Source organism: Manis javanica, chromosome 1 (genome assembly GCF_040802235.1).
Source record: "Manis javanica isolate MJ-LG chromosome 1, MJ_LKY, whole genome shotgun sequence".
Classification (NCBI taxonomy): Eukaryota; Metazoa; Chordata; class Mammalia; order Pholidota; family Manidae; genus Manis; species Manis javanica.
This window is the reverse complement of record NC_133156.1, coordinates 124,694,790-124,721,048: the sequence shown is the minus strand read 5'-3', so window position 1 is coordinate 124,721,048 and position 26,259 is coordinate 124,694,790. Positions and strand designations below refer to the sequence as shown.

General features: G+C 35.3%; 1 protein-coding gene across 1 annotated transcript; it reads left to right on the top strand.

The window, feature by feature from the left end:
* Positions 1-11: 11 nt before the first annotated feature.
* TARS1 (threonyl-tRNA synthetase 1) lies at positions 12-25,140 on the top strand. Its single transcript, XM_073237377.1, has 19 exons — positions 12-191; positions 5,320-5,400; positions 8,367-8,557; positions 11,870-11,993; positions 13,184-13,305; positions 13,797-13,914; positions 14,121-14,185; positions 14,270-14,348; positions 15,051-15,197; positions 16,263-16,361; positions 17,366-17,532; positions 18,501-18,663; positions 18,753-18,890; positions 19,550-19,627; positions 19,795-19,895; positions 19,992-20,096; positions 21,663-21,735; positions 24,078-24,192; positions 24,660-25,140. The coding sequence occupies exons 1-19, from the start codon at positions 135-137 to the stop codon at positions 24,806-24,808; spliced, it is 2,172 nt and encodes a 723-aa protein (XP_073093478.1). The 5' UTR covers positions 12-134; the 3' UTR covers positions 24,809-25,140.
* The last annotated feature ends 1,119 nt before the right edge of the window (positions 25,141-26,259 follow it).

The window sequence follows — 26,259 nt, the reverse complement described above, 5'->3', positions numbered from 1 at the left end:
TGGGCGCTTTCAGATTGCATCAGCTGGTCGCTTCCGGGCAACGTGTGTAAGCGCCGGGATCTTGTGGCTGCGGTGCATCTCTAACTCCACTGCAGCGTCGCCCTTGGGTTCCGTTTTCTCTTGATGTTACGCTGATGTCCGAAGAGAAGGCCGGTAGCCCTTCAGGGAAGATGGGAGATGAGGAGAAGCCGGTGAGCCGCCCGAGTGGGGCCCGGAGAGCGGGCGGGGGCTCTCCTTGGTGCCCGTGTTGCCCGACTGGGCAGGGGCGGGAAAGGAAGGAATCGGCCCGAGTATGTGGGGTGGAGGAACTCGAGGGGGACGATGGAGCTCCTGGAGAGTCAGAGCCCTCTTTGGGGAGGAACTGCATTCATACAGTAGGGCAGGGCCTTGCAGCTCCTCTCTAGGTCCTTCCTCTTTGCAGATGAGGAAACTGACCCTGAGTAAGTGACTAGCTCAGGGCCACACATCTAATTTGAATTCCAAACAATGAGAATCTAGAGCCCTGGACTACCAGACTAGTGTTTTTGACTCACCTTAAGCGGGAAGAACACTGCAGTAAAGAGCTCCAGTTTAAGGAAGGGAAAACTGCGTGCCCGAAATCTGATCCATTGCAAGTTTGGGTGATTTATAATAAATGGTGGAGGCCGGATAACCCTAGCTGACAAAGTCTTGAGAAGTTACACATTTCCCCCACCTGGTGTTGGAGGCATACCTTATCACATTCACACATGCTTATCATTTCCCCTAAGTTTGGTATCATTCATTGCCTGGGAAAATATCCCGGGTCACTTTCACTCCACCAAGTTGAGTGTTTTATGATTAACAAACATCAGGTATTCATCTGCCAGGCCTGTTCTGTGTGATGCAGCCAGGAAGGTAAATAGGACCTTGAGGGCCTCAGCCTGGTGTGTGAGAGACAGGAAAACGGTCATTATACAGCGTTCATCAACCCTGTAGGACTACAGAGGCGGAAGAACCTTATTCGACTTAAGAGGACTCTATAGAGTTGAGTCTGGAAACCAGGCAGCTGGGCAGGCCTTCCTAGGTAAAGTAGGATAGCCAATGAAAAGGCACATTCAGAGTGTTTGTGGGGTTGCTTGCAAGAGTATGCCTGAAACGGGAGCCACACCTCTCAGAAGGATGTTAGGTAGTATTGTATTTGAAATTGTATTTTACACGTGAAAGTTTTTAAGCAGAAAAGCGATAGATGTGGATTGTAGATTCAAAGATCGCTGTGGCATTGGAGTGGAAGGTGCTTTGGAAAGAGGTGAGGCCACAAGCAGGAGGTGGTTGTAATAGTCTAAGTGAGAAGTGATGAAGTCTTAAGCTAAAACAGTCTTGACCTTGACTCTGATAGGACAGATCACTTAAAAGCCACAGTTTTCTCATCGGTAAAATTAGGATGTCCTCTAATTCATGGATAGAATAGGGGAAAGGCATATGTGCACATTAGAAACTATATAAATTTAATTTAAATATAATTTAAAACAGTAAATGGTGCCTATTCACTGACTTTGTCACTTAAAAATGGTATTCCGCTGTGCTATTCTTAATTGGAAGTGATGTGTGGCTAACAAATACATGATTTCTCCCTTCTGTAATAATAATTACACAATTCCTAATACTTAATGCTGTGGGTCTGGTACTGTATTATGAATTACATGCATTAACTCAGTCCTTATCGTAGTTATCATTGGGTTCTGTTTTTATCTGTCATACAGGTGAGGAAACAGGCATAGGAACAGGAAGTAACTTGCTCAAACCCAGTATTCCCTAGCCAATATTTATGACCATAGTGCTGGCCTGCCTCCCATCATCTGCCTGGGAACAAGTCAGGGACAGCTAGTCCATCAAACTCTTAGGCTCTAAGGACATACCCATCCTAGGCATCAGTCTCTGGGATTGAATATTCTTAAACTATATCCTGCATATACTTTTCTTTCAACTCCTAAATATCCCTGAGGAAAATAGTTGTGTAACTTCCTGTCACAATCCAGTTCTGGTTCCCAACTTTTGGGTTGAAATTTTAGATTGTTTTTACATAAATATATAATATATAAACTCATGCATTCTTGTTCTGTTTTCATTGGAAATAGAAAATGGTTGCCCACCATCTTCACAATTGTTCTAATAAAGATAGAATGGGCCATAGAGTTCTGGAGACACCTGTTTTATTGTCTCCGCTCTACTGCTTACTAGCTTATACAAATGGGCAAATTATTTAGCTTCTTTGAACCAGTATCCTCATTTGTAAAAGGAGAAATATTTAGAGTACAGAAAACCTATGTTAATTTCCTCCCTTTTTCCCACTAGTTCTATTCATTTGGCAAATATCTATATGACCAAAAGCAAATCATTTCATCAGAAAAAAAGGATTATTTCATTCCTTTTCCATTTAACTGAACAGACCTGCAATTAATGTTTACTCTTCCTCTTACCCAAGTACTTTACTTAGTTACATCAGTTCTGTAGTATAGCAGTCATATAGAGATTCTTTAACCTTGTTGTTTAGTGTTTTACTTAATTAGAGTAGATTTAAGTTATGCCTATTATTCATCTGTTGACTATAAATGAATCTTAAAGTTTTTTATGAAATCCAGAATCGCAGAGAGAGCAGGGGGGTAGAGGGGAGTGTTTTATAACTCAGCATAAAATTAGGAGTCATTTATTTTTAAACTGAGTTTATTTTTTAAATTATGCAAGTAATATATTTTATAAAATTCAAAAGAACAAATTGTCCAGGTGTTAAATAGATGAAGAGGAATAACGTACTGATACAAGTAACATGGATGATCTTGAAATCAAGAAAGAACTGAGAGAAGTCATTCACAAAATAGACCACACAGTGCATGCCTCCATTTACATGAAACGTCCAGAACAGGCAGATCTAGAGAGACAAACTAGATTAGTGGTCACCAGGGGCTGGGGAAGGTGGAATCAGGAAGTGGTTGCTAATGAGTACAGGGTTTCCTTTCAGTGTGATGAAGATGTTGTAAAATTTGATCAGGGTGATAGTTGCACAACTGAGAATACACTAAAAGCCATTGAAGTACATACATGGGTGAATTGTGTGGTATAGGAAAATATCTCACTAAAACTAACCTAGAAAATATCAGAGATCACAAACATGTACAGACCTACAATAAAATCCCTCCTCCCTCCTTCAGATCCCCAGTTGTACCTTCAAAGCTCCTTCAGTGTTGTGATCACTTCCCTCCTTAGAATTGACCACTGTCAGCACATAGATGGGTGTTGTTCCTGTCACTTACATGTTGTATGAACCTAGAAAAATCATCTTTTTCCAATTTAATCTTATCTGTAAAATGGGAATAATAACAATAGCCCTTTCACAGAGTTGCTATGAGACCTAGATGTGATTGTGGAAGAACTTTGTAACTTCTAAGACTTTTTGTAGTGCAGTTTGCTTTAGGATGTTTCTGTCTGAGTAGTCACAGTGATGTAAGAAATTAATTTCTAAAAATCTGCTCTTTGCATTATCCCATAATGTAGTTCAGGGTGTCTGGACCTCAACACTGATGACACTGATAAGTCTTTGTTGTGGGAGGCTGCCCTGTGCGTTTTTGGCTGTTTAAAAACATCTCTGGCCTCTATCCACTATATGGCAATTGTACCCCTACGATGTGACATCCATGATAGTCTCCAGACATTGCCCAATGTCCCCTGGGGGGCAGAATTGCTTCTGGTTGAGAACTGCTGGTATAGACCAACTCTGCCACTGGTTGCCTTTTTGCACAGGGCTTACTACTTTAAAACTTTTTCTGTGACTTCATGTATTTCTAATTGAAGTCCACATTCCTTCTGGTAACTTTAGTTGCTTCTGTCTGAGCCATTAACTGACATTTTTTGTAAAACAATCCTACTTTGATCAGTTTTTTCCTCTCCCTTTTTCTTTTTGTCTTTCTTTTAACATTTCTGACAGTCAGTTCTTGTGTATACCTAAAAACATTTCCTCCATTCTCAAAATTCTTAAAATCCAGCCTGTTGAAATCACCATCAATCAAAGTCTTTTAAAGCCGTAACACTTATTGTTGCCCTAAATTATGTGACATCTAACCATAGTGCTGCACCTATGATCTTTTCTCCTCCAGGAGTTTCTATATATATATATACCTTAGCTTCCCTGGAGAGATTAAATTTGCATGTGGTAGGGTTTGAGTCTTTTATTTGTTGCTTCCTTAGGGTTTAACAGAATGCTATGAGCACAGAGGCTCTTGGTAGTACTTGTGGGTGGATATGTATTTGCATTAGGTTTTTTTTTTTAAGGTAAATACTATTCCTAGATAAGTTCTATGCTTCTTTGTGGCTATATAATTAGTATATGTCCAGCTAAACGGGAAGCAAGAGTCACAGGAACAAGCCACATCAATGAAATTTGATGACTTGAGCATTATCAAGTAATCCCTCTCCACTTTTTTAGGAGTTGTCTTTATTTAAGTTGTTTACTTGTCTTTAATGGAGATGAAATTTTCTAGTCTTTCAAAACGAGATTTCTAGGTTTTTTAAAATAGATGCTAAGAATAATATCCCCCTCTGGGCATAGCATGGAGTGGTGTCAAATTGGATTAAAATATAAAACCCTTATGGCCCCGGAAGATGACTGGTTAGCCAGAGACGGGTAAGATTCCTCAAGGGAGGAACAACCTAAGACAGGCACAGTCGCAGGGGGGCCATCAGTTGAGAAATTGGGGATCAACAGAGGTGAGGCTCAGAACCTCACCCCCCCTGTTTTGAGAGAAATCTTCTACATCCGTGGATGTTTTGCTGCCCTTGTCTAGCTTGGATTAATACTTAGTCTACAGGCACACACCTGATCATCTACATTTGCCCTCTTACAGCACTAAACTATGTTTTCTACCTTTATCTTGCATGTACCTACCACTTCAGCATTTTATTAAAAATAAAAATAATAATGAATAATAAAGGGAGAAATGTGGGATCCACATATAAATCAAGTATAAAAATCAAATGAATATTCATATTTGACCTGATTTTTTATAGTTCATAATGCGTGATCAAAACCGAAAGTTTCTGTGATGAATGCCCTTGTACTGTTCACCATGTAAGAACTTATTCACTATGTAAGAATTTGTTCACCATGTAAGAACTTGTTCGTTATGCTTCAGAAGATTGGAGACTGACGAGAATTAGGCTTGAGATGGATTAATGATTGTGCATTGAGCATTGACCCCCCTATACAGAATTTTATTGTTAACAACCATTTGATCAATAAATATGAGAGATGCCCTCTCAAAAAAATATATATATATATAAAACCTTTATTTCTTTTTTCTTATTTAGATAGGTGCCAATGAGGAGAAGCGCAAGGAAGGAGGCAAGAAGAAGAATAAAGAAGGATCTGGAGATGGAGGTCGAATAGAGGTAAATGTCTTAGGACTCTTTTAATCAAAGTTTAACAGGTGGCAGGGAAGCTGTCTCAGACTTATCCTGTGTAAGATTCTCATGGTTTACATGGGACTGAAAGATGGCAGTAGATGGAAAAATCAGAAGAATTAGGAAAGTCTGAGAGAGGGAAAAAGATTTGTACTTAATTTGTTACTGAAAAAGGAAAACAGCATTGAAGTATGATTCTAAGGTAATCTGTGGGGTTAGATATGAAAATCAGAGAACAAAAGTTGGAGAGAAAGAGACTATGGTAATTACTCAGTTGCCAGATTGGATGTCTGATCATTTCATTCAGTGAGCTGTTAAGGGGTAGAGCCTTACTGTTTTAGCTTATATTGAATACAACAGACACCAAAGAAAGCCCATTTCCTTGACCCTGTCCACACTGTTTCCATCAGGACCTACCACTAGGGTTTGGTTTTAAGCTAGGGCAAAGCTAGAGGCCTCTCAGGTTGGTAGAGAAATGCTTTCAGTTCCCCAGGACTTACACTAAAAAGAACTGGTATCTAGAAAGTCAGCCCAGAATCAACCTGCTTCCTGGGTATTGTTTAAGGAGGACTTTCAGCTTGTCTTCCTACTTCAGTTGTGTAGTTGAACTTTTGTGAACTGTGGTTCATTTTTTTCTCTATGGTCATTACAACTGGTTTATTGGAGACTCTAGAAAACTACCAGAGTGCAGAAGCCAAGAGAACAGGCTTTTTAAAAGTATACTATAGCCTGACTTTGAAGAGCTGCTTTTATAAATGCTATGTTGCTAAATTTATAATGCTTTCATTTACTTAAGGGTAAGTTTGTAGATGACCAACAACCACTGAGTGTTTCCTAGGGCCCTACCTAACCTTTTCTCTTAGGTTTATCCATTATATCCCACTTTAATTGTGGGGGAAATTGGTTTAAAATTTGTAAATAGAAAAATGTGTATGTTTCCCAATTTCTTATTCATACTTTAAATACAGTATTACATGTTACTGTATGACAGCTTGAGAATTAGCCTGGAAATAGGAAACAAAAGGTTAAATTAGTGGACTCTTCAGAATGGAAAAATTTAAGTATGAAATGTGATTATATATGTTGTGAATGATCTGTCTAGAAAAAAGTTTACAGTGAGATGTCCATGGCCTTTCTTCTCTGTGCTTCCATCATTTATGTATTTGTCCTGTTCCCCTTTTAAGGGCAACATGTATATTTTAGTCTTCACATATCCAGGGCCTGGCACAGAGGGTATCTGCTCAATAAATGTTGAATGAATTTAGTTTGACACTTAGATTCTGATTGGGATGTGCCAAATGGGTATGGAGATAAACTACAGTAAGATACAGAGAGAGGGTGGATAGGTAGGCCTGTCCTAATGCTTCCAGGTCGGTAGGTCCAAGTAATGTGCTTTCAGCCTGAGGGGTTCAGAGCATGGTTGTACTGTGATAATTTAATGAAAAGCTTCCTAAGAGCACCTAAATGACTAGAGAAAGGGAAGGACTGCTGCCAGAGGGACCTGTGAAGGGATTAAGGCTCTTCTGTTTCAAAAGATGAAGGCTGAGAAAAAAAATGTAATTAATGAGAAGGAAATTTGTGTAAGGGGGGAAAAAATGTAGTACTTCACTTAAGATAAACTTACTGTTCCAAGGAGTTATATTCAAACAGGCTGAAAATGTTTTTTTTTTAACATGGCTGTTTTTAAATAACTGTGATATTTAGAGAAGTGTTAACCACTAAGGTTGACATAGTGGTTGACCACGACCATCAGAAAACACAGTACCCAAGCAGTATGTTCAATTAATCCATGTAGTATGGTTGATTTTTGCTTTCTATTATTACAAGTTATTTTCTCAAGGATTAGATACTACTTTGTACTCCTTTTAGATTAAGTGGGTTATACATATATATATGTAGAATTTGGGGTAATATCTAAAATGAGTGTCAAAGCATATACTAGTATAACATTATTATAGCTGATTAATTTAAACCTAAGTGGAAGATGGATGCTTATAGTAAAATTATGTCATTTTCTCTTTGTTTTTGTATGCAGCGATTTAAAAAAAATTTTTTAGAAAGCCATGTTTTTCATTATCCATTGTATGTTTTAATTTTTATAAATCCATGTCATTTTCAGTTGAAGATCATAAATTATGTAAATATTAGTGGTTTGACCATTTTGTGACCCTAGATTAACTACCTCCTTTTCGAATGTTTTAAAGACTAAAGTCTGTGACAGCAGAGGAAGTCAGATATTTAATTATTCTCTTTGTCTTTTCTTTGCCAAACTTTTGGGAACCTCAGGGGGTGTTTTATTTAAAATGTTTTGGTTAATTTATCCACTATAGCTAGTAGTAGTATTATATTATAGCTATTCTCTTATATTTACTAATTAAATACTCCCAAGAAAGATGGTAATCATGGTTTCTTTAAATTCAGTAAATATGTCGCTTGAATGAGAGCCCTTAAGTCAAATAAGCTTATAGTTGGTTAGTAACAATTTATGGGTAGACATATAGTCTGACTAGTTGCACAAATCGTCCTTGAACAAGACTGAAACAGAATGAAAAAGCCACCTGGTTTTTATTTCCAGTATTGTTTATAGCTGTTCTCGTAGATCATTTTATTCTTTAAGAGAACCTCTTAAAGAAAAAAAATCACCTTCTGCAAATAATAGCAAAATGGTAATAATTGTCCATTTAGGATGTTGGCAGCCCAGATGTTTATTGTTATTTATATTTTGCAATTTTTAGAAGATGTCTTAAAGTAAAAAAGAAGAGAGCATTTAATTTTTTTTTTTACTTTGATTTAGGGCAAGATTAAAAAAATGCTTAGTGATTTTGGCAATAGATTTGTCACAGTGAATTAGTAATTATGATTTTCATATGTATATCTTTATTATTTCCTTCCCTTTTCTAAAAAGGAAAGCAAGTATTCACTGATTATTTATTTCCTCATTTGTTGTCTTGCAGTTGAGTCCTTGGCCTGAATATATTAACACACGTCTTGAGATGTATAATAAATTAAAAGCAGAACATGATTCCATTCTGGCAGAAAAGGCAGAGAAAGATAGCAAGCCAATTAAAGTCACTCTGCCTGATGGTAAACAGGTCGATGGAGAATCCTGGAAAACTACACCATATCAAATTGCTTGTGGACTTAGGTATAAGCTACATCTGCTATGCCCATCTATTGTTTGTAACTAAATTTTTTTTTCTTATCTTGCAAAGTTTTATCCTTGTAATATTTTTATTTTACTGTTTAATGTTTCTAATGTTTAGTTTACATTATTTTTGAGATTTTTAAAAATCAAAATGATGTCGGGCTTTCTAGTCAAGGTTCAAGGTTACTTTCTAAGACAGTTTACTTTGGTCTTATCTTACAAAGGATTTTATATTACTAATTCTTCTATTTTGAGCATAAATGTCATAAGACCCAGTAGACTGTGTTTCACTGATTTTGACTTTAATGTCTCAGTTTTGAAGTTAAAAATGAAGATAAGATCATCTCACATGGAAAAGTTGAGAAAATAACATGATACATGAAAAAATATATACTATTTTTATAAATCCAAAGAAGGACCATGTCTAATCTTAAAGTTAAAACTTTTATGGGGTTGGGAAGAAGTAACTGAGAATTAGATGCAAACTCTGTAATAGGGTAAATGCTTTCTTAATCTGATGTGATTGGGATCAATCAATAGTTGGTCTATCAGAAAATGATGAAGTTGGGAAAGCATAAATTAATGCATATGTCTTATACAGGGCTTGGCAAACTGTGGTCATACCTGTTTTTGTACAGCCCAAGAACTAAGAGTGATTCTTAAATGGTATGAAAAAAATAATACAACTAAGAATATGCAACAGAGACCATGTGTGATCCACAGTCGAAAATATTTATGTGGTTCTTCCCAGAAAAAGTTTGCCAGCCTCATCTTAAACATTTTAACTTAAAATCTGTAACTATATATTTATTCAGTAACTATATATATATATACATATATATATATATATATATGTATGTATGTGTGGGTGTATATGTGTGTGTGTGTGTGTGTGTCTGTTTAGTTATTTTATCCACACCTAACTGGATGATAATTTTTTTTAGTGATTTGCCTTTGTCAAGTCTTGCCAAATATTCATCGTGGTTTTTACGGAAACCACAGTCCCCTTTTTGTAACATTATTTATTTCTATTTCTATTTATTTATACTGTTTAATTAAATGTTGAGTTGAACCTCACATAACTACCATATAATTAAATCAAAAATGGTTCATTATCATGAACTTAATATTGTTGAACCTAAGACATGCACAACAGGTTTGGGAACCAACCCAGCTGATTATGGTAAGCCCACTATGCAATTGGTTGGAGGAGAAGCAGTTAGGCTTAGAAGTCATGAGTCTCCAGTGTACCGTAGACATCGGTTAGTACTTTTTACAAAGAAAATGGAGTGCTTCAGTTAATTTGATCAGTGCTTCTGTCTGAAGTACTTCCACCTTACCTCTAAGATGGTAAGAAAGAAAGTTGTAATTCCAAGCAAGTTAACATGTGAGATCATAAATAACTAAATAGACCTTTAAATATCAGTTCAGCCTGTTATTTTAGAGGCAATTTTGATTAAGAGATTCCTGCATTGTTACACACTGAGATTGTAACTGGTAATAAAATTCAGGCTCTTACTAGTCTAGGAACTTTTTCTGTACTGCTACAGTATTGTCCTTCAAATTACATTGTAATTTCTCATGTGGTCAATTGGAAAATGACTTTTTTGAGAAATGAAAAATTCTAAATTGAATTACATAAAACATTGAACAGCTTTAGAGCTGGAGTTAAATCACTGATCTGCAAGTGAGGATGCTTTACAACAGTTTTATAAAAGTCCAGGATAACATCTTGTTCCGTGAAAAATTGTAACATGAATAATGGACTGTTTAAAGGTTCAGGTGATTAGTGGTGAATATGAAAGGAAAGAAAAAAAGGAAGGTTTTCCTTTGAAGTTTGGTTTGGAATCTTAAAGTATGGCTTACTATATCCCTTTGAAAAATTGAAATAATCCAATATGGTCCGTGTATTACCCACATTTTCAAAGGAACTCTCTTGATGGCATCCCAAGGCCCCATTCTGGACCTTAAGATAAAAGTTTTCTTCCCAAAGAATGTAGAGAATATTAGCTGCCTTTGGATCAGTTCTTTAATCTTCTGAAAACTGTTTTACACCAATATGATAAAATACATTTCTCTCTGCCAAATCCATGTATTTCTTGTGAAATGTGTATATTTTATTCATTTATTCATGGCTCCACTTGATCTCAGGAGGAAAGAAAACATTGGATATAATAAAGTATTAGAAATTCAGTGAATTTGAAAATGGGATAGGAGTTGTTTACATTCTGTATGTGCTTCCGTCCTGATCCTTAGTGGGGGAGGTTGCCTTAACTTGGTTGTACTTACAGAGCAAGGAGAGAGCCACCCAGTACCGCAAATCTAACTAGCTTAAGCATTCTGGTGGTAGGTTCATGGTAGTTCAAAGGCCATACACTTTGTCTTCATAGTGTATTTATTGACTGCTTTCCTTGAGTTGTCTAGACTATTATAGACTGTCATTTCTCTAGCTGCACATTCATATCTGTAGTCTTACTAACCTTACTCAGTTCTGCTCTAACCCCACAGGTTCCTTAACCTTAACTTGCATGTCAGTGTATTACCTCATCTGGAGTCTTCCCCCTTTCCTCCTGTCCAAATCTTCTGATCCTTTAGCCTCTCATTATTTTATCCTCCAAAGCCTGTCTGTACTACTCTGACCTATGTATGCTGATTTCTGCTCCTCAGAACTCCTGTGACTTTGACATTTGGTATGGTCTGGCATCTTATTATTGGTAGTTTGTGTTGTGTACTGTGTGCTGTGTGTCTAGATGACATTTTTTTCCACATTATAAAAAGGTAATATTGAATAGTTCTTTATTTCACCTGTGCATTTGTTATAAGTAATACCATCTTAGGCATTTGCAGAATTTATTCTGAGATTAGCTTTATCTCTCAAAGCAACGATGTTACATATTTTCAGCAGTAGGAAGAACAGAAAAGCTAGTTAGTAGCCCCCTCTTTTTTCCCTTGGAGTCCAAATAGCTTGGCTTTCTGGGAAAGTTATTTGGAGAAATTAAATGATTAATCAAGTGAGTAAAAATTTTTATCAGAGATGGCTATGTTTGCTTAAATAAGAAACATTACATGTCAAATAATAGTGTTCTGAATTTTCAGGATCTTCTAGTTATAGTCTTGGGTACATTTTGGGAGCTTATTGCTTTTTCTTTTTTATTTCAGAAAGATACACATAAATCAATAAGCAATGTATATAGCATTAATATAGAATACATATAGTGTTTATTTTCCTGTTCCTCTTCTCAGATTACTGTTCTGCTACAAAAGATTCTTTTTAAGATTCTTATGTTTATATATATATGTATATTTTTTAAGTCAAGGGTTGGCTGACAACACTGTTATTGCTAAAGTGAATAAAATTGTTTGGGACCTAGACCGTCCTCTGGAGGAAGATTGTACCTTGGAGCTTCTCAAGTTTGAGGATGAGGAGGCACAAGCAGTAAGTTTTTGTTTAATATTCATTCAAGGTGAAGATTCACAGTTGCAGTCTTTTCCAGCTTATTACCACTGCCATTGGAGGCCAGAGTTTATTGAAGTCTCATTGTCATATTTGAAATCATTTGGTCTTTCATTTAGGGAACATAATAAAAGTGCTTGCCTTATGAAATTAAGAGGTGAACTAAATAAATTTATTTTCACTACCTGATACATAAATGGGAAAACGTTCTGGGAATTCATTAAGATTTTATTAAAAATTGAGTAAGCAATTAAATCAACACTTAAGCAAGTTGTATATGTTTAACAAATAAATGTGAACATTACTTAAAGTGTTCCCCCATTGAACAGTTGATTTCCATATTTTTTCTCATCTTAAAATACAAATCTGCTGAAGCATTATAAAAATGCACCTGCATTTGATGGCAAGGTTTTTTCCTTATTTTACCATGAAATGGTTTACCATATAAGGGGAAATAAAACATTTAGTTTTATTCATGATAGTTAACTTCTGTATGTGTATCAGTGGTTTTCAAATGTATTCTGGATTCCTTAAGTTTTTTAATGAGAAATTTAAAAGTCATTTTCGAACATTACTAATAAATACTAAAAACATTGCTTTGGATTTTTCTGACTCATCTGAAAGGCCACCTTAAAACCAGGTAGTGCCATTTGGTTTTGATATCCATATGTTTGTCCTTGTATTTTATAATTGTGTTGTGAGGGCAGTTGTACCACCTTTGTTGTTTGGAGCCAAAGGAAAAACAGATGTGATTCTTAAGTTCCACAGCCAAGTAAAGGCTGGGCACAGAACACAGGATGTACGACTGTGGGCACATTGACTTAAAAAACCCTGGGCCACAATAATCAATAAGGCTGTCACGTTGAGTGGCAGTTTTCAGGTTACAAAATCTATCTCATTTAATTAATGATGCTAATTTGAATTTAATTCGTTTATAAACAGCTAACGGGTCATTTCTAAGGTACAAATACAACTTAGTAATTAGAAAAGAATCCTTTTAAATTATTGTGGTTCTGAACAGAATCACACCACAGTTTATAGATTTATAAATTTAGATTTTCATGTCTTGGGTTTATTTATAATACAGTTATGTAACTCTTCCAAAGCAGTTGTATGAATTTACAACTTACATGCCCAGAGTCAGACCATCCCATTTTTCTTCAAATTTTCAGGTATATTGGCACTCAAGTGCTCACATCGTGGGTGAAGCCATGGAAAGAGTCTATGGTGGATGTTTATGTTATGGTCCACCAATAGAAAGTGGATTCTATTATGACATGTACCTTGAAGAAGGGTAAGTTATATGACAGGATAAAGAAAAATAAAATCTAAATTACTATCGGTCCATATAGTATTTTTAAAGAGTTCTCAATAAAAGAGGAATTATATAAAAGTTACTATTTCCCAGTATCAAAATATGAAGTATTCTAGGAACTTATGAAGTAGTAGAGGCCTTAGTGAGAACTCTATTCTAGATTGATGGAGGTAGAGTTCTAAGTTATGTTGGGAAATGAAATGAAGCTGGACCTCTGCTCCTCTTGAAACCTGGTCATAGGGTTGGAGCGAGGGTTTACTAGTGGGCGCAGTCTCCATGATTACCAGAGTAGAAGCTACTGAAAATATATAAAAATATGAAAAGTGTCTAGTTTAAAATTGTAATATATGATGCAAAGGTCTAATTTTTTATGTTAAAACCCTTCAGCTATTTTAAGGACACATTCTTCCAAGCTATGATGTGAGTAGAATGGAATGAAAAGAGATTAATTATACTTTCTTCTCCTTTAGTGGTGTGTCCAGCAATGATTTCTCTTCTTTGGAGGCTTTGTGTAAGAAAATCATTAAAGAAAAGCAAGCTTTTGAAAGACTAGAAGTTAAGAAAGAAACTTTATTGGAAATGTTTAAGGTAAATTGAGCTGTTACATAAAACTCTCACTTTATATCACTTTAATGTTACTTGAAAAATTTAACAATGTTTTTAAAACATGAAATATTGATGTTTATATTCATAGAATGTCTTGATAAGATGTACTTTGAATTATATTTTAGCTGTAGTATTTAGAGGTAAAAATTAAAGGAGGGTTTTAAAAAAATAATTTTTCCTATTTTCAGTACAACAAGTTCAAATGCCGGATATTGAATGAAAAAGTGAACACTCCAGCTACCACAGTCTATAGGTGAGAATATGAAATGTCATTAAATGTAACTGGTGTAAAAGTCATTTTAAGTGTTTGTTAAAATTCTTCTCATTTTATCTTTAGGTGTGGCCCCTTGATAGATCTCTGCCGAGGTCCTCATGTCAGACACACTGGCAAAATTAAGGCTTTGAAGATACACAAAGTAAGCAATGTAATTTTAAAGACTCTTTATATTTATCTGGCATAGATATACATTTGAACTTTTATTGGTTTCGCTTTCTACTATGTTTCTTTTGCATATATAAGCATGGATTTTTTCTTACACTCTGTTGACTCTGCTGCCACATGTCACTAGACTTTTTTAGCTGAAATTCTCAAGCAGTGACGACTTGCCTTTCATCGCCAGAGGGCACGGGGGTGAAGGTTTGGAAGGGTCTCACAAAATCTCCCAGTCTTGGGCCATGGTGACTCTAAGGGCTTTGAAACTTGTTGTTAAAATGCTCTTTATTTTTATATCAGAAGAATATTTGAGTCATTTCAAGATGTTTTTGCTGGCTTACTTTCCATTTTTGTTTAATCATCTTGTCTGAAATACTCTTGTAGTTAGTCATGATCATGGAGTTGTGGTTTGAGTGGATATTAAGAGATGGACATTTTTGTTAATTAATACTTTACAAATTAAACATCCAGCTTTGTGTTGCAGAATGAGCACAAGTACTCTTATGTCAGTGTCAGAGCAACTGAGATATTTACTACATGTGCACTTTTTATGCCATTTTCCTTGTCATAAAGACTAATAAGAATTTGACTCTTAAGGTTGCTATGAGAAATAACATCTGACTCTGAAAGTAAGTGAGAAATTTACAGATTTGAATATTGTTTCATGGCTAATCCCTGTTTTCAGAATTCCTCCACATACTGGGAAGGCAAGGCAGATATGGAGACTCTCCAGAGAATTTATGGCATTTCATTCCCAGATCCTAAAATGTTGAAAGAATGGGAGAAGTTCCAAGAAGAAGCTAAAAACCGAGACCATAGGAAAATTGGGAGGGTATGTTAAAAGGATAATAATGCATCTAGACTGAGTTTTCTTTATTTTCATTTGAAATTAGTATTAAGTACTAAGTTTCTGTAGCTTTCAACTATATATTTTTTTGTGCTGTATCCTATACAAGCTGTAAATTACTTACTGATTGTCTACATTACCTTTCTAAAGATAATGCTCAGTACCACACAAAAATTCATTTTAAATACTTCCCTAGAGAATGCTGATGACTAACAGTTTTCTGTAAAAGATGTATAAGAGCGTTTCCTCGCTTTGGGAGATACGGAAGTCCCCTGGTCTCACTAACTTGTTTTAAAGAGGTGGAAACTGAGTCCCAAAAAGATTGATCCACGTGTTGCCCAAGGTGACATAGTAAGTCACTGATGGATTCTGTGGTGTCATTTCCTTTGTCCCTCTACCCCTGAATGTTTCCTAAACTCGAAGTTAACATTTGATAAAAACAGCCTTCTCTAAAATGGTGTTCACTCTGTACCAGGTGTCCTTAGTCATTAAGTTGGTCAAATAAGTTCCAGCACTAAAGAAGCCAGCAAGGATTGGTGGGGTCCCTCCTGAGGACTTTGGGCATTTGGGAAGCTAGAATTAAGAGAACGTGCTTCTTTCACTGTGACCCAAAGTCAGCCAACTTCATCTCCATCTTCTATTTCATGATCAGTGTCTTTTTCCAAGTCTCCTTCCCGCTACCACCACTTAAAAAATAAAGAAAAGAAAAGAACACCCAAATTTTGGATCTTTCAGGAATTAAAACTATGAGAGCTCCTGTTGGGGATAGTAGATGAGAACTCAGGCCCCTGTTCCTTGTCATTCTTGGGTAAACTTGAGCAGATTCAAGACTGTAACAGACAGAGAATATACTTGTGCTAAGTTGTTAACCAGCTGCAATTCTGTACCATTAAATTGTGTACCAGAAATGTAAACATTTTCTTTGAATTGGGAGTGGCACAAATTAAAATATAAGACATCATGACCATATTCTGAATCACCAACACTGAAGCTTATGTTGATGTTACACATACCTAAACATTTTTTTTTTTTTGCTTCTCTTTTACCTAGGACCAAGAACTATATTTCTTCCACGAACTCAGCCCTGGAAGTTGTTTTTTCCTGCCAAAGGGAGCGTACATTTATAATACACTTATTGAATTCATCAGGGTAAACCACACTAATTGTTTGCTTCTGTAGATTTAGGACATAAGTTGTTATTAAATGAAGTCTGCTAAAAGGAAAGATAATCTTGTATTTGAGAAGAAACATTTGACAGAATAAATAAAAATGGAAGTCTGATGTCTCATGTGTAAAAATTTCTTCCTAATGAATTATTTTGTGCATGTACACAAAAGAACCTGGTGAGCTTGAAGTGGGACCTGTAACCCTTTAGCTAGGATCTCTGTGTGTTCTATGACCATTGGTTTGTATTTTCCTTAAAAAAGCATCTTAGTTTTTACATAGCTTTTTTTCTTTGTAAATTATAAAATGTTTCAGGGATACATTTATGGAGAATAGTAACCATCATCTGTGTACTCACCACCTAATTTAACACATATTTACATTGGGCTATATTTACTTCAGATTTTTTATTGAAGTAAAGTAATATATATACAGTAAGGGGAAAAAAACTTCCTTTGGGTCCCCTTTCTGATCCATTTCCCTCCTTTCCTATCAGAAACTATTTTGAAGTTGGCATGGATTCTTTCTGTCCATGTTATTTTACATCTGCCCCATATATATATGTACCCTAAATTTTTACATCTGCGCCATACATCTATGTACCCTAAATTTATATGCTTCAAATTCACATATATGACATCTCATTATGTATCAGTTTGCACTGTGATTTTTTTTAGATAAGTACAGATCCAGTTTGTTTTTGCTTGTTACTATTCCATTACATAACTGCCACCATATTCCCCTTTCTATATTGGTGGATCTTGATGTAATTACTGATTTTCCAATATTAGTAATCATGCAGCAGCAGCAGTATTTTGACAAGCCTCCCTCTATACGTATGCAGGAGTTTCCTCTTTAGTATATATCTCCAAGTGGAATTTCTAGATTATAACATAAGTGCATTTTGGTGGTATAAAATTGCTATTACATTTTTACCAGAAGTATGAACTTTGTTTTCCTACATATGCATTGTGTTTGTTTCCTAACAGAGTGAATATAGGAAACGAGGATTCCAGGAGGTGGTCACCCCAAACATCTACAACAGCCGACTCTGGATGACCTCAGGCCACTGGCAGCACTACAGCGAGAACATGTTCTCCTTTGAGGTGGAGAAGGAGCTGTTTGCTCTGAAACCCATGAACTGCCCAGGGCACTGGTATTCAGCTTTAAGTTTCTGTTGAAGGTTTTTCCATACTGCAATTAATCCTAGATCACTCTCCCTGCATTGAAAGAGTTTTTGTTAAAAAACAAACAAACATATAATCAGAAGAGTATTTAAGTATACAACATTATTGTGATATTATAAAATATCTTCTGTGCCCAACTAGATTCTCAAATCTATAGATGTTCAAAAATGGCCCTGGGATAACAGCAGTGAATAGGCAGAATGTAAAACGGAGACTGAATGTGAGGCATAGCAAATTCTGTGGATTTGTTTTTAAGAAATGTTTTCTATCAAAACCTGATGAATTGCCATCCTTTAGAAACCTTCTTGCCTTGAGGCTGCTCTACTTTTTATTCTCCTTGGAAGTTGGATGAAGGGCCATTTTGGGGGATGACTAGGGAGAGATGGGGCCACCAGTAGCTAACTGCCTACGGCTCAGTAGCAAGGCCCCCAAGGCAGAGGAGGTGAGCGAGCACAATCTCCATAAGGGACTGGGGTTCTAGGTCAGGGAAGCAGCCAAGTCCATTTCTCATCCCAGGATCTTCAGAGTTTCTGAAACTCCTTCAGAATAACAGGACCGATGCACTTTGGGGAACAAAAAGGAAGCACAGACTTTAGTTTCCAGTGTCACAAATGATTTGTATGCAGCTAATTTTTTTTTCCCCCATATGAGCCTTAAAGGTAGTCCTCAAATTTAAGGAAATACTGAACACAAAGATTTGACTCCAGATTTGTAGGAATAAATTATTACCCTCTCTTAGTTATGGATGGTTATAATTTATTTGCTGTTCTATTCATGCAAGTGCTCACATTGTTTTATGAAGCCCAGAATTTGAGAAATGTTGCTTGGGTGGACAGCTATAATCAGTGACTTTTTGATAGCCTTTTATACATTAGTAGAAAAGCAGTTTTATTCTTGTGAATTTAAATATCAATGGGTTTTACTTTTCTTTCTTTAGCCTTATGTTTGATCATCGACCAAGATCCTGGCGAGAGTTGCCTCTGAGGCTAGCCGATTTTGGGGTGCTTCATAGGAATGAGCTGTCAGGAGCACTCACAGGACTCACGCGGGTACGGAGATTTCAACAGGATGATGCTCACATATTCTGTGCCATAGAGCAGGTATGAGACTCTTTGCTATCAAATACTTTGAAAGAAGTGTTAGGGAAGTCAAGGAAAATTACTACTTTGTCCTTTTATTTTATATAAAGATTGAAGATGAAATAAAAGGTTGTTTGGATTTTCTACGTGCAGTATACAACATATTTGGATTTTCTTTTAAACTGAACTTGTCTACTCGCCCAGAAAAATTCCTTGGAGATATTGAAGTATGGAATCAAGCTGAGAAAGTAAGTGGTGTTTTTCAGCATACTTGAATACTGTTTGATTGAAATTGGCTTATTCTATGATATAAGAAAGCCAAGTATCATTAAATGGATAAAGGCAAGAGAAAATTGGAAATTGTTCCTAGGTTTGGGTAAGCTAGTTTTGTTCTCTATGATTTTGTATTTTAGAAATGATTGGATATTTTTTTCAGTCTTGGAGCTGTAACCATGAAAAAAGGGGATATTAGGGGAAAGTGATCTAAGGTACAAACTTCCAGTTTTAAGATAAATAAATACTTAATAAGGGATGTAATATACAACATGACTATAGCTAATACTGCTGTATATCAGAAAGTTATTAAGAGAGCATATTCCTAAGAGTTCTCATTTTCTTTTTTCTTACTTTATAAGACAGGATGGATGTTAGTTGACCTAATATTATAATCATTTCACATTATATGTAAAGCAAACCATTATGCTCTATGCCTTAAACTTATATATTCTCAGTAAAACTGGGGAGAAAGGGGTGGGCGCCTGTGTATGAATACATTTAGGTGGGCAAAGTTCTGAAGCAGAGAATAGTGACCCATGAAAGTAGTTACAGGATTCTTAATCCCAAATTAGCCTGGAAGAAGGGAAGTTGCAGATGAATAAATTTAAAAGTCATTTTGCTTTATCCTTAGCAACTTGAAAACAGTCTGAATGAATTTGGTGAAAAGTGGGAGTTAAACCCTGGAGATGGAGCTTTCTATGGTCCAAAGGTCAGTATCAAAATACATTTTGAGTAATGTGATTTTTATTTTGGGGTGAAGAAGAGATTACTTTAAAATAAGTAAAAAAAAAAGAGCGAAAACCCGCTCTAATATGACTACTGTGTTCAGCTTCAATATAGACAGCACCTTATAATAACCCAATCTTTTCTTTTTAGATTGACATACAGATTAAAGATGCAATTGGTCGGTACCACCAGTGTGCAACAATCCAGTTGGATTTTCAGTTGCCCCTCAGATTTAATCTTTCTTTTGTAAGGTGAGTTTCTGGTGTTTGCTCTGAATATTCTTCAGGAGCATATAAGGGAATATATATATAGCAAAACAAACTCTTTTTTTTTTTTTTTCCTTCCAGCCATGATGGTGATGATAAGAAAAGGCCAGTGATTATCCATCGAGCCATCTTGGGGTCAGTGGAAAGAATGATTGCTATTCTCACTGAAAACTATGGAGGCAAATGGTAATTTTTGTTACTGATTTCTTCTGTCCTTATTTTAGTCTGGACAACTGAATCAGTTATTGACTATAAGAAATGTCTACTGTCCAATTTAGTTATGCAGTGGAAAGGGAAAATGATTTCTATTGGTCACTTCTAATTAATGACAAGCTTCACTAAAAAATAAGGATTCATAGCCTAGACCCAGTTTTTTTACCTTTAAGAATGTTTGTTGTTAATTATTTTTATATCAGAATTTGATTTGTTTGAAGATTATATGATATTTTCTAATTAGAAGTTACTATTCAGTAAGAAGCATATTAGTTGTTTTGGTTGCTTTTTAAGTAAATTTAGGAATTAGTATGGTTTTGATATTTTTATCTGACTGACTGAATAGGTTTTTGGCTTACCTTGCTCAGTATCGCTGATCATAATAAGCAAGTATTTTGACATCCTTTAGAAGCTAAGTATTTGTTTAATTGGAAATACAGACTCCAGACCAATCAACATTTTGTGTCTTGTTTCTATAAGGTTGTATTTTTGCTGGCAAGATATAAGCACATGACTTCCATTTTATTTTTTAAGCAGTTTTGTCTGGACGGACAATATCTGAGGGCAGTTGAAAGTAACACAAGATTATAAAAGCACCCATTTTGGAGAGGCTGCCATATTGACTGTACTGATGTAAAGCTTTTGTGAAACGTTGTAAATCTTTTATGTTATCCATCACAGTCATTTCACTTTTATTTGTAATTTGGTAGTTTAGATATTAAGGAGAGTTCATCATATTTGTCAGTGAAGTAAGATCATCACTTTTCAGTTATGTGTCATCAAATCAAACCAAATATGGGAAACATTCTCCACCTGGCATCTAGAGGAGAGGGAGCTCCTCCACTAATTGCTCTGCTAAGCCCTGTGGTAGGTGGGGGAAAGGCCCACAAGTAGGGTAGAATTTAATGCCTACTCCAGTCTTTTCTCTGATGTAACAAAACAACTGGAAATAAAGGAGTGATCAAGAGAAGTTGTCCAGAGGCCTGATGTCTGCAGCAAAAGGAGGGTTTGACACTTGAAATACTGCAAAGGCAGAATTCCAGATGGCCATTTTTTAATAAGAAATGAAAGTACACTCATTTTTATCAAATGGTGTCACCAGTTATTATCAGTTACAATTTGCTGACTGCAAAATGGATCTTGAATAAACTGAAGGCATGGTTCATGTCCCCATAAAGAGTAAGTAATAAATACCACTTGAACAATGAACCACCAGTGTAGTTTAACAGTTTGTTACTCGCTGGGCAGCCAGTGCATGGTGCTCTGCTTCCCGATGTGTTGAAGTGTGAGGCATAGCCCCTGCCTCCAGTTTGCTTTGCCATCATATTCTTAGCAAGACAAATCTTGGTCACAGATTTTCCTGATTTAGGGCTAGTTTTCTGCTCCTGAAACTCCTCCCTTTAGTCTTTATTGGACATTGAAAAAAAAAACTGGTTTTTTAAGTCAGGAAAAGATACTGAAGGGTGAACTAAGAAATGTGCCATCTTTGTTTAGGAAAGTGCCCAAATCCACATTAAGTATATTTAATTTCTTCCAAAGGCCCTTCTGGCTATCTCCTCGCCAGATAATGGTAGTTCCAGTGGGACCAACATGTGATGAATATGCCCAAAAGGTAATCCTAAATATGACTTTTCTTTAAATGTACTATGTATTCTTCACCTTTTCAAATCTTGTAAGCTTATATATTCTTGGTAAATCAGGGTGCTTGTGATAATAAAGAAATGTTATTATATTCAATCTGTGATAAGCCTGAATAGATTATATTGCATTTTTGTATGTGGTTCTGTGATCAGAAGACAGAACTTGGATAGTGTTTTGTATACACATGTATATTTTAGTGTTTAGCATTAGCAAATAGTGAATGCCTCAGTATGATACATAAATGCAAATGCAGAATACAGTTTAAGATGCTCTTTTACTCAGAATAATTTTGCTTGTTTTCTAATGCAACTTTCTTTAACTACATGAAACTTTTTCAAATTAATGACATGCCAAACCAATGTTTTGCCCTACACACCAGAAAAGTACCTTATTAACAGATGTATAAATATCTATTCACATGTCATACCTTAAAGACTAGAACAATCTGTTCTCTTATAGTGACAGCTCCATATTAAGAGATTTCAAATTATTAAGAGTTGTGTTATTAAAAAGCATTATTTCATAATCTCAAGCTAAAAGTAATAAATTGATTAGTTTAAAAAGATGGAAATCTAAATGTCAATGAACAATACTATAATATCAAAACCATGCTTCTAGATCATCAGAATAAATTACACTCAGGTCTTAACTATCTTTAAAAAATAACATCAAACCAGCTGATAAGCAAACCACTCAAACATCCTGTGTTGCTATTACTGTACAGAGTAGTTGTAGTTACAAATGATGAGAATTGGCTATGTTCCATGGTTAATTGATTGCACTTACCTTATTTGCATTATGAAAGCTCACGCAGTAGGAGAACGGCCCCATTAGGTAACTCATTTCTCAGTGGAGATACTTTTGACTTCCTCCTTTCTATTTTTTGTTGGGGGTGGCATTTGGAATTATGCACGGTTGGGGTTTTTTTTTTTTATATTGAGTGGGGAGGGGTGGGCACTACTACTGATGCTTAATGATTGGAGAGCACTAAGTTGCTAAGCTACCTACCATTATTGGGCCATTTCCCCAATTGCAGAACAGCCTAACACATATACATAGGGCCCATGTTAAGAAACTAAAACACTGGTGCTTTATTCTGTAAAAGAGGTTATGGTTGAAAGTATAGTAGTCTTACGCTGGCACTCCAATAAACTAAGAATCTTTCTAAAAATGTGTGTGTTTGTAAAATTCCAACAAGTTCATTGGCTAATGATTATGAAGCATAGCATCCTATCAGTGAAATAAAATGGTTTGTTTGGATTTTTTTGTCAAACTAGTGGGAAATTTAATCTAAACACAATTAAAAGTTTGGCATTGCTTTTTTTTTTTAGAAAGGACCAAAACATTTCTTACTTAATACACAAAGACTAAAAGACAATAAAGTGGAACTAGTATTTTTGAGGTGGGAGAAAGGTAGGGAATAATAATATCTACTGTAATTTGCCCATTTTAAATCCCTGGAAGTTTATTTCAACATATCCTGATTTGATCCTTGGCTCTAATTCATTTCCTTAATCCCCCTTCTTCATTTCATAAACTTTCTTTTAATCAAAAAGGAAATCACTGTTCAAAAAGAAAAAAATTACTTTTTAATAATTCTCACACTTGATATTTTATTTTAATAAATTATTCCTGTAGAATTCTGTTTAATTAGGTGGTTATAAAATAAATAATGCAGTTACTAAATAGTCTTGAAAGACATTTTTACATGGCAATTTATCTTTCATTCTTTAGGCACATAAAAGGAACGATTGTTATGCTTTTAGCCTATTGTTCTATCAACATTTTATTTTTAAAAATGTTGCTCACATAAATAGCAGTGTGGATTCCTGTTACCAACTTGTTACCTATTTGAGGGATCAGAAATACAGTATTCTTTGTTAGTAGACATCATCATTGGATGTTAATATGAAGACTGAAGAACAGTTTCCTGGCAGCCACATAGGGAACTAAAATAGGTTTGCAAAAGGATTTCTTTCATTTTGAAATGTATGTTTTAAGAGAGCCGATTAATTTAGCTGATTGCGTGAATTCTGATTTTCAGTTATTTTCTGAAACATTTATCTCTGAAGAATAAAATATGTCGTTTTGATTTTTGAAAATGTAATCCCAGATTACAAATTACTAGCATTCCTTTTCAGTACTTGCATGATGAACCAAATAATATAATAATACAAATATTATTATAGTTACTAAATAATTAGTGTTGAAAGACTTTGTTATGTGGCAATTTAAAAAATGCTTAAATGAAAGCATTTAAGGTCAAAATATAATTCTTATTTTAGATCTGAAGAATTCTGTCTGTTTAAATAGGTACGGCAACAATTCCATGATGCTAAATTCATGGTGGACATTGATCTGGATCCTGGCTGTACATTGAATAAGAAGATCAGAAATGCACAATTAGCACAGTATAACTTCATCCTAGGTAAGAAAAGAAACTTCTCAAAGAAAATCTGCCAAATCTTGGGAAAACACTGAAACTTAAGCTTACTTTTATATAAATGATTGTGGTCATCTATTTAGTTCTTTCCAGTCCTGATGCTTAAACTTTCAAGTTTATTGAGTTCATATAGAGCAAAGGAAAATGTTGGCATGAAAAAAAATAATCTTTAAAGGTTTGTCTAAAAATGTTCTCTCCTTCTCCTATTCTACAGTAAGTTTTTACTAAATTGGCTGGATGAAGTGAGTCAGTAAACACATTAGTTTTAAGCATTGCAAAGTGTGTTTTTAATGAATTGATTTTTTTTAATTGGTTGTTCAATTATACATGGTCACTTGTACATTTTAATGAATCACTAGTTACAGGGTGGCTTTTAGGTCCTAGAATCATTTCTGTTCGAATTTTGGATAAGAATCCTTCCACCTAACAAAGCTTTGTGCATTTTGTTTTAGTTGTTGGTGAAAAAGAGAAAACCAGCAGTACGGTGAATATCCGTACGAGAGATAATAAGGTACATGGAGAACGTACTATTTCTGAAACCATTGAGCGGCTCCAACAGCTCAAGCAGACCCGCAGCAAACAGGCAGAAGAAGAATTTTAACAACTTTGCCCAGATTGGCTCAATGGAAAAGGATAAGCAGTGTTTCTGTAACACTCAATTTTTACTCTAGAAGCATCAATTTAAGCTGAACTTGGATAGGTTAGCAGTCTGCACAGGTGGCTGTGGGAGCAACCTTTTTTGACCTAGAAAGTTTTTAGATAATGAGGATTCGAAGGAGGTAATGTTTAAAAATGCATTAAAATGATTTATTCATTAACTATTTGAGCACTGGAAATAAACAGTAAGGACTGCTTTAATGCACCTTCGGAAAATGTTTTTGTAAATTTAATGCAGTTGAAAAATTAAAATTTTTAAATTTGATCAAAGTAAAAGACTAGCATTGGATTATGTTATAAAAGCTTTCATTTATATGACTTTGAACTGCTCTGTTCTTCACATACACACACACCTACCTAGAACAAATTGTGTGATTCAGTATTTATCTTTAATGTTTTCTAATAATTGTGATGTAAGCTCGGTGGAAGGGGACAAATCTACAGTATATGTTGTTCTCAAGTGGCCATGAGCAGGGGGCCTGCTGCTCAGCTGTAGGATGACATCTTGTTGGAGTGTCACTTCACCTCTTTGGGGATGTAAACCTTTTAAAACACCAACCATGGATCTAACATAGAGTAGAACTGCACAACTTTTTGAGATGAAGGATGAGTTTTCAAAGAAATTCATGCTTATAAGCAGACTGCTTTGGACCATGGAATCCCTTGTTAGACAAATTCCCTCATAAGAATGACTTTCAAATATTTCTACCAGTGAATTGTGATTGGGAGAACACAAAAAAAGGAATTCTGTGGATGTATATTAATTCTTCTTTAAGGCAGCCACTTAAAAAGGTGACATCATGTCAGTTCTCTGATAACCCAAAATGCTCGTTTGCTAGGGTTACTTCAGAGCAAAGCCAATTTGCATAGATTAATCCTCACTTTAATAAAGAAGATAAGATCTTTAATCAAAGGTGGGTTTTTTTCTGAAGCTTCATAATTAAACCTTGCTTATGAATGTCTAGGCTTAGCCTTTGATGGGCTTATAATTAACTTTATATGTATCTTGAGGGAAACTAATTATAGATTTGAACCAGAACTTTGCATTCTCAAGCCTTGACACCAAAATTTCTTATAGATTTTGAAACAGTGTATTTGCTTTTGTCTTTAATCTGAAATTCACAGTGGCTTAGTTTAGATTTTTCCTCAGTTTTAAAAAATTCATATTACAGAGTTATTTTAAATGGTTACCATAATACATAGTCAGAAGATCAACTAGTATAGCTAGATTTTTTTCAGTACCTGTTTTACATTTAGAGCCATAAATGGCTTATATAATAATTTTTTTTGAAATACTTAGAGAAGTTTTGTAAACCTCTCAAAACTTAAGATACAAAAGTATAATAAAAGCTAGGCTGGCAGGATTGGGAATTAAAGAATCCTCTCTAACCACCA

Coding starts and splice junctions, on each gene's coding strand:
- TARS1 (XM_073237377.1), top strand. CDS start 135: ATGTCCGAAGAGAAGGCCGGTAGCCCTTCAGGGAAGATGGGAGATGAG. Junction 11,994..13,183: donor AGGATGAGGAGGCACAAGCA/GTAAGTTTTTGT, acceptor TCAAATTTTCAG/GTATATTGGCACTCAAGTGC. Junction 21,736..24,077: donor GTGATGAATATGCCCAAAAG/GTAATCCTAAAT, acceptor CTGTTTAAATAG/GTACGGCAACAATTCCATGA.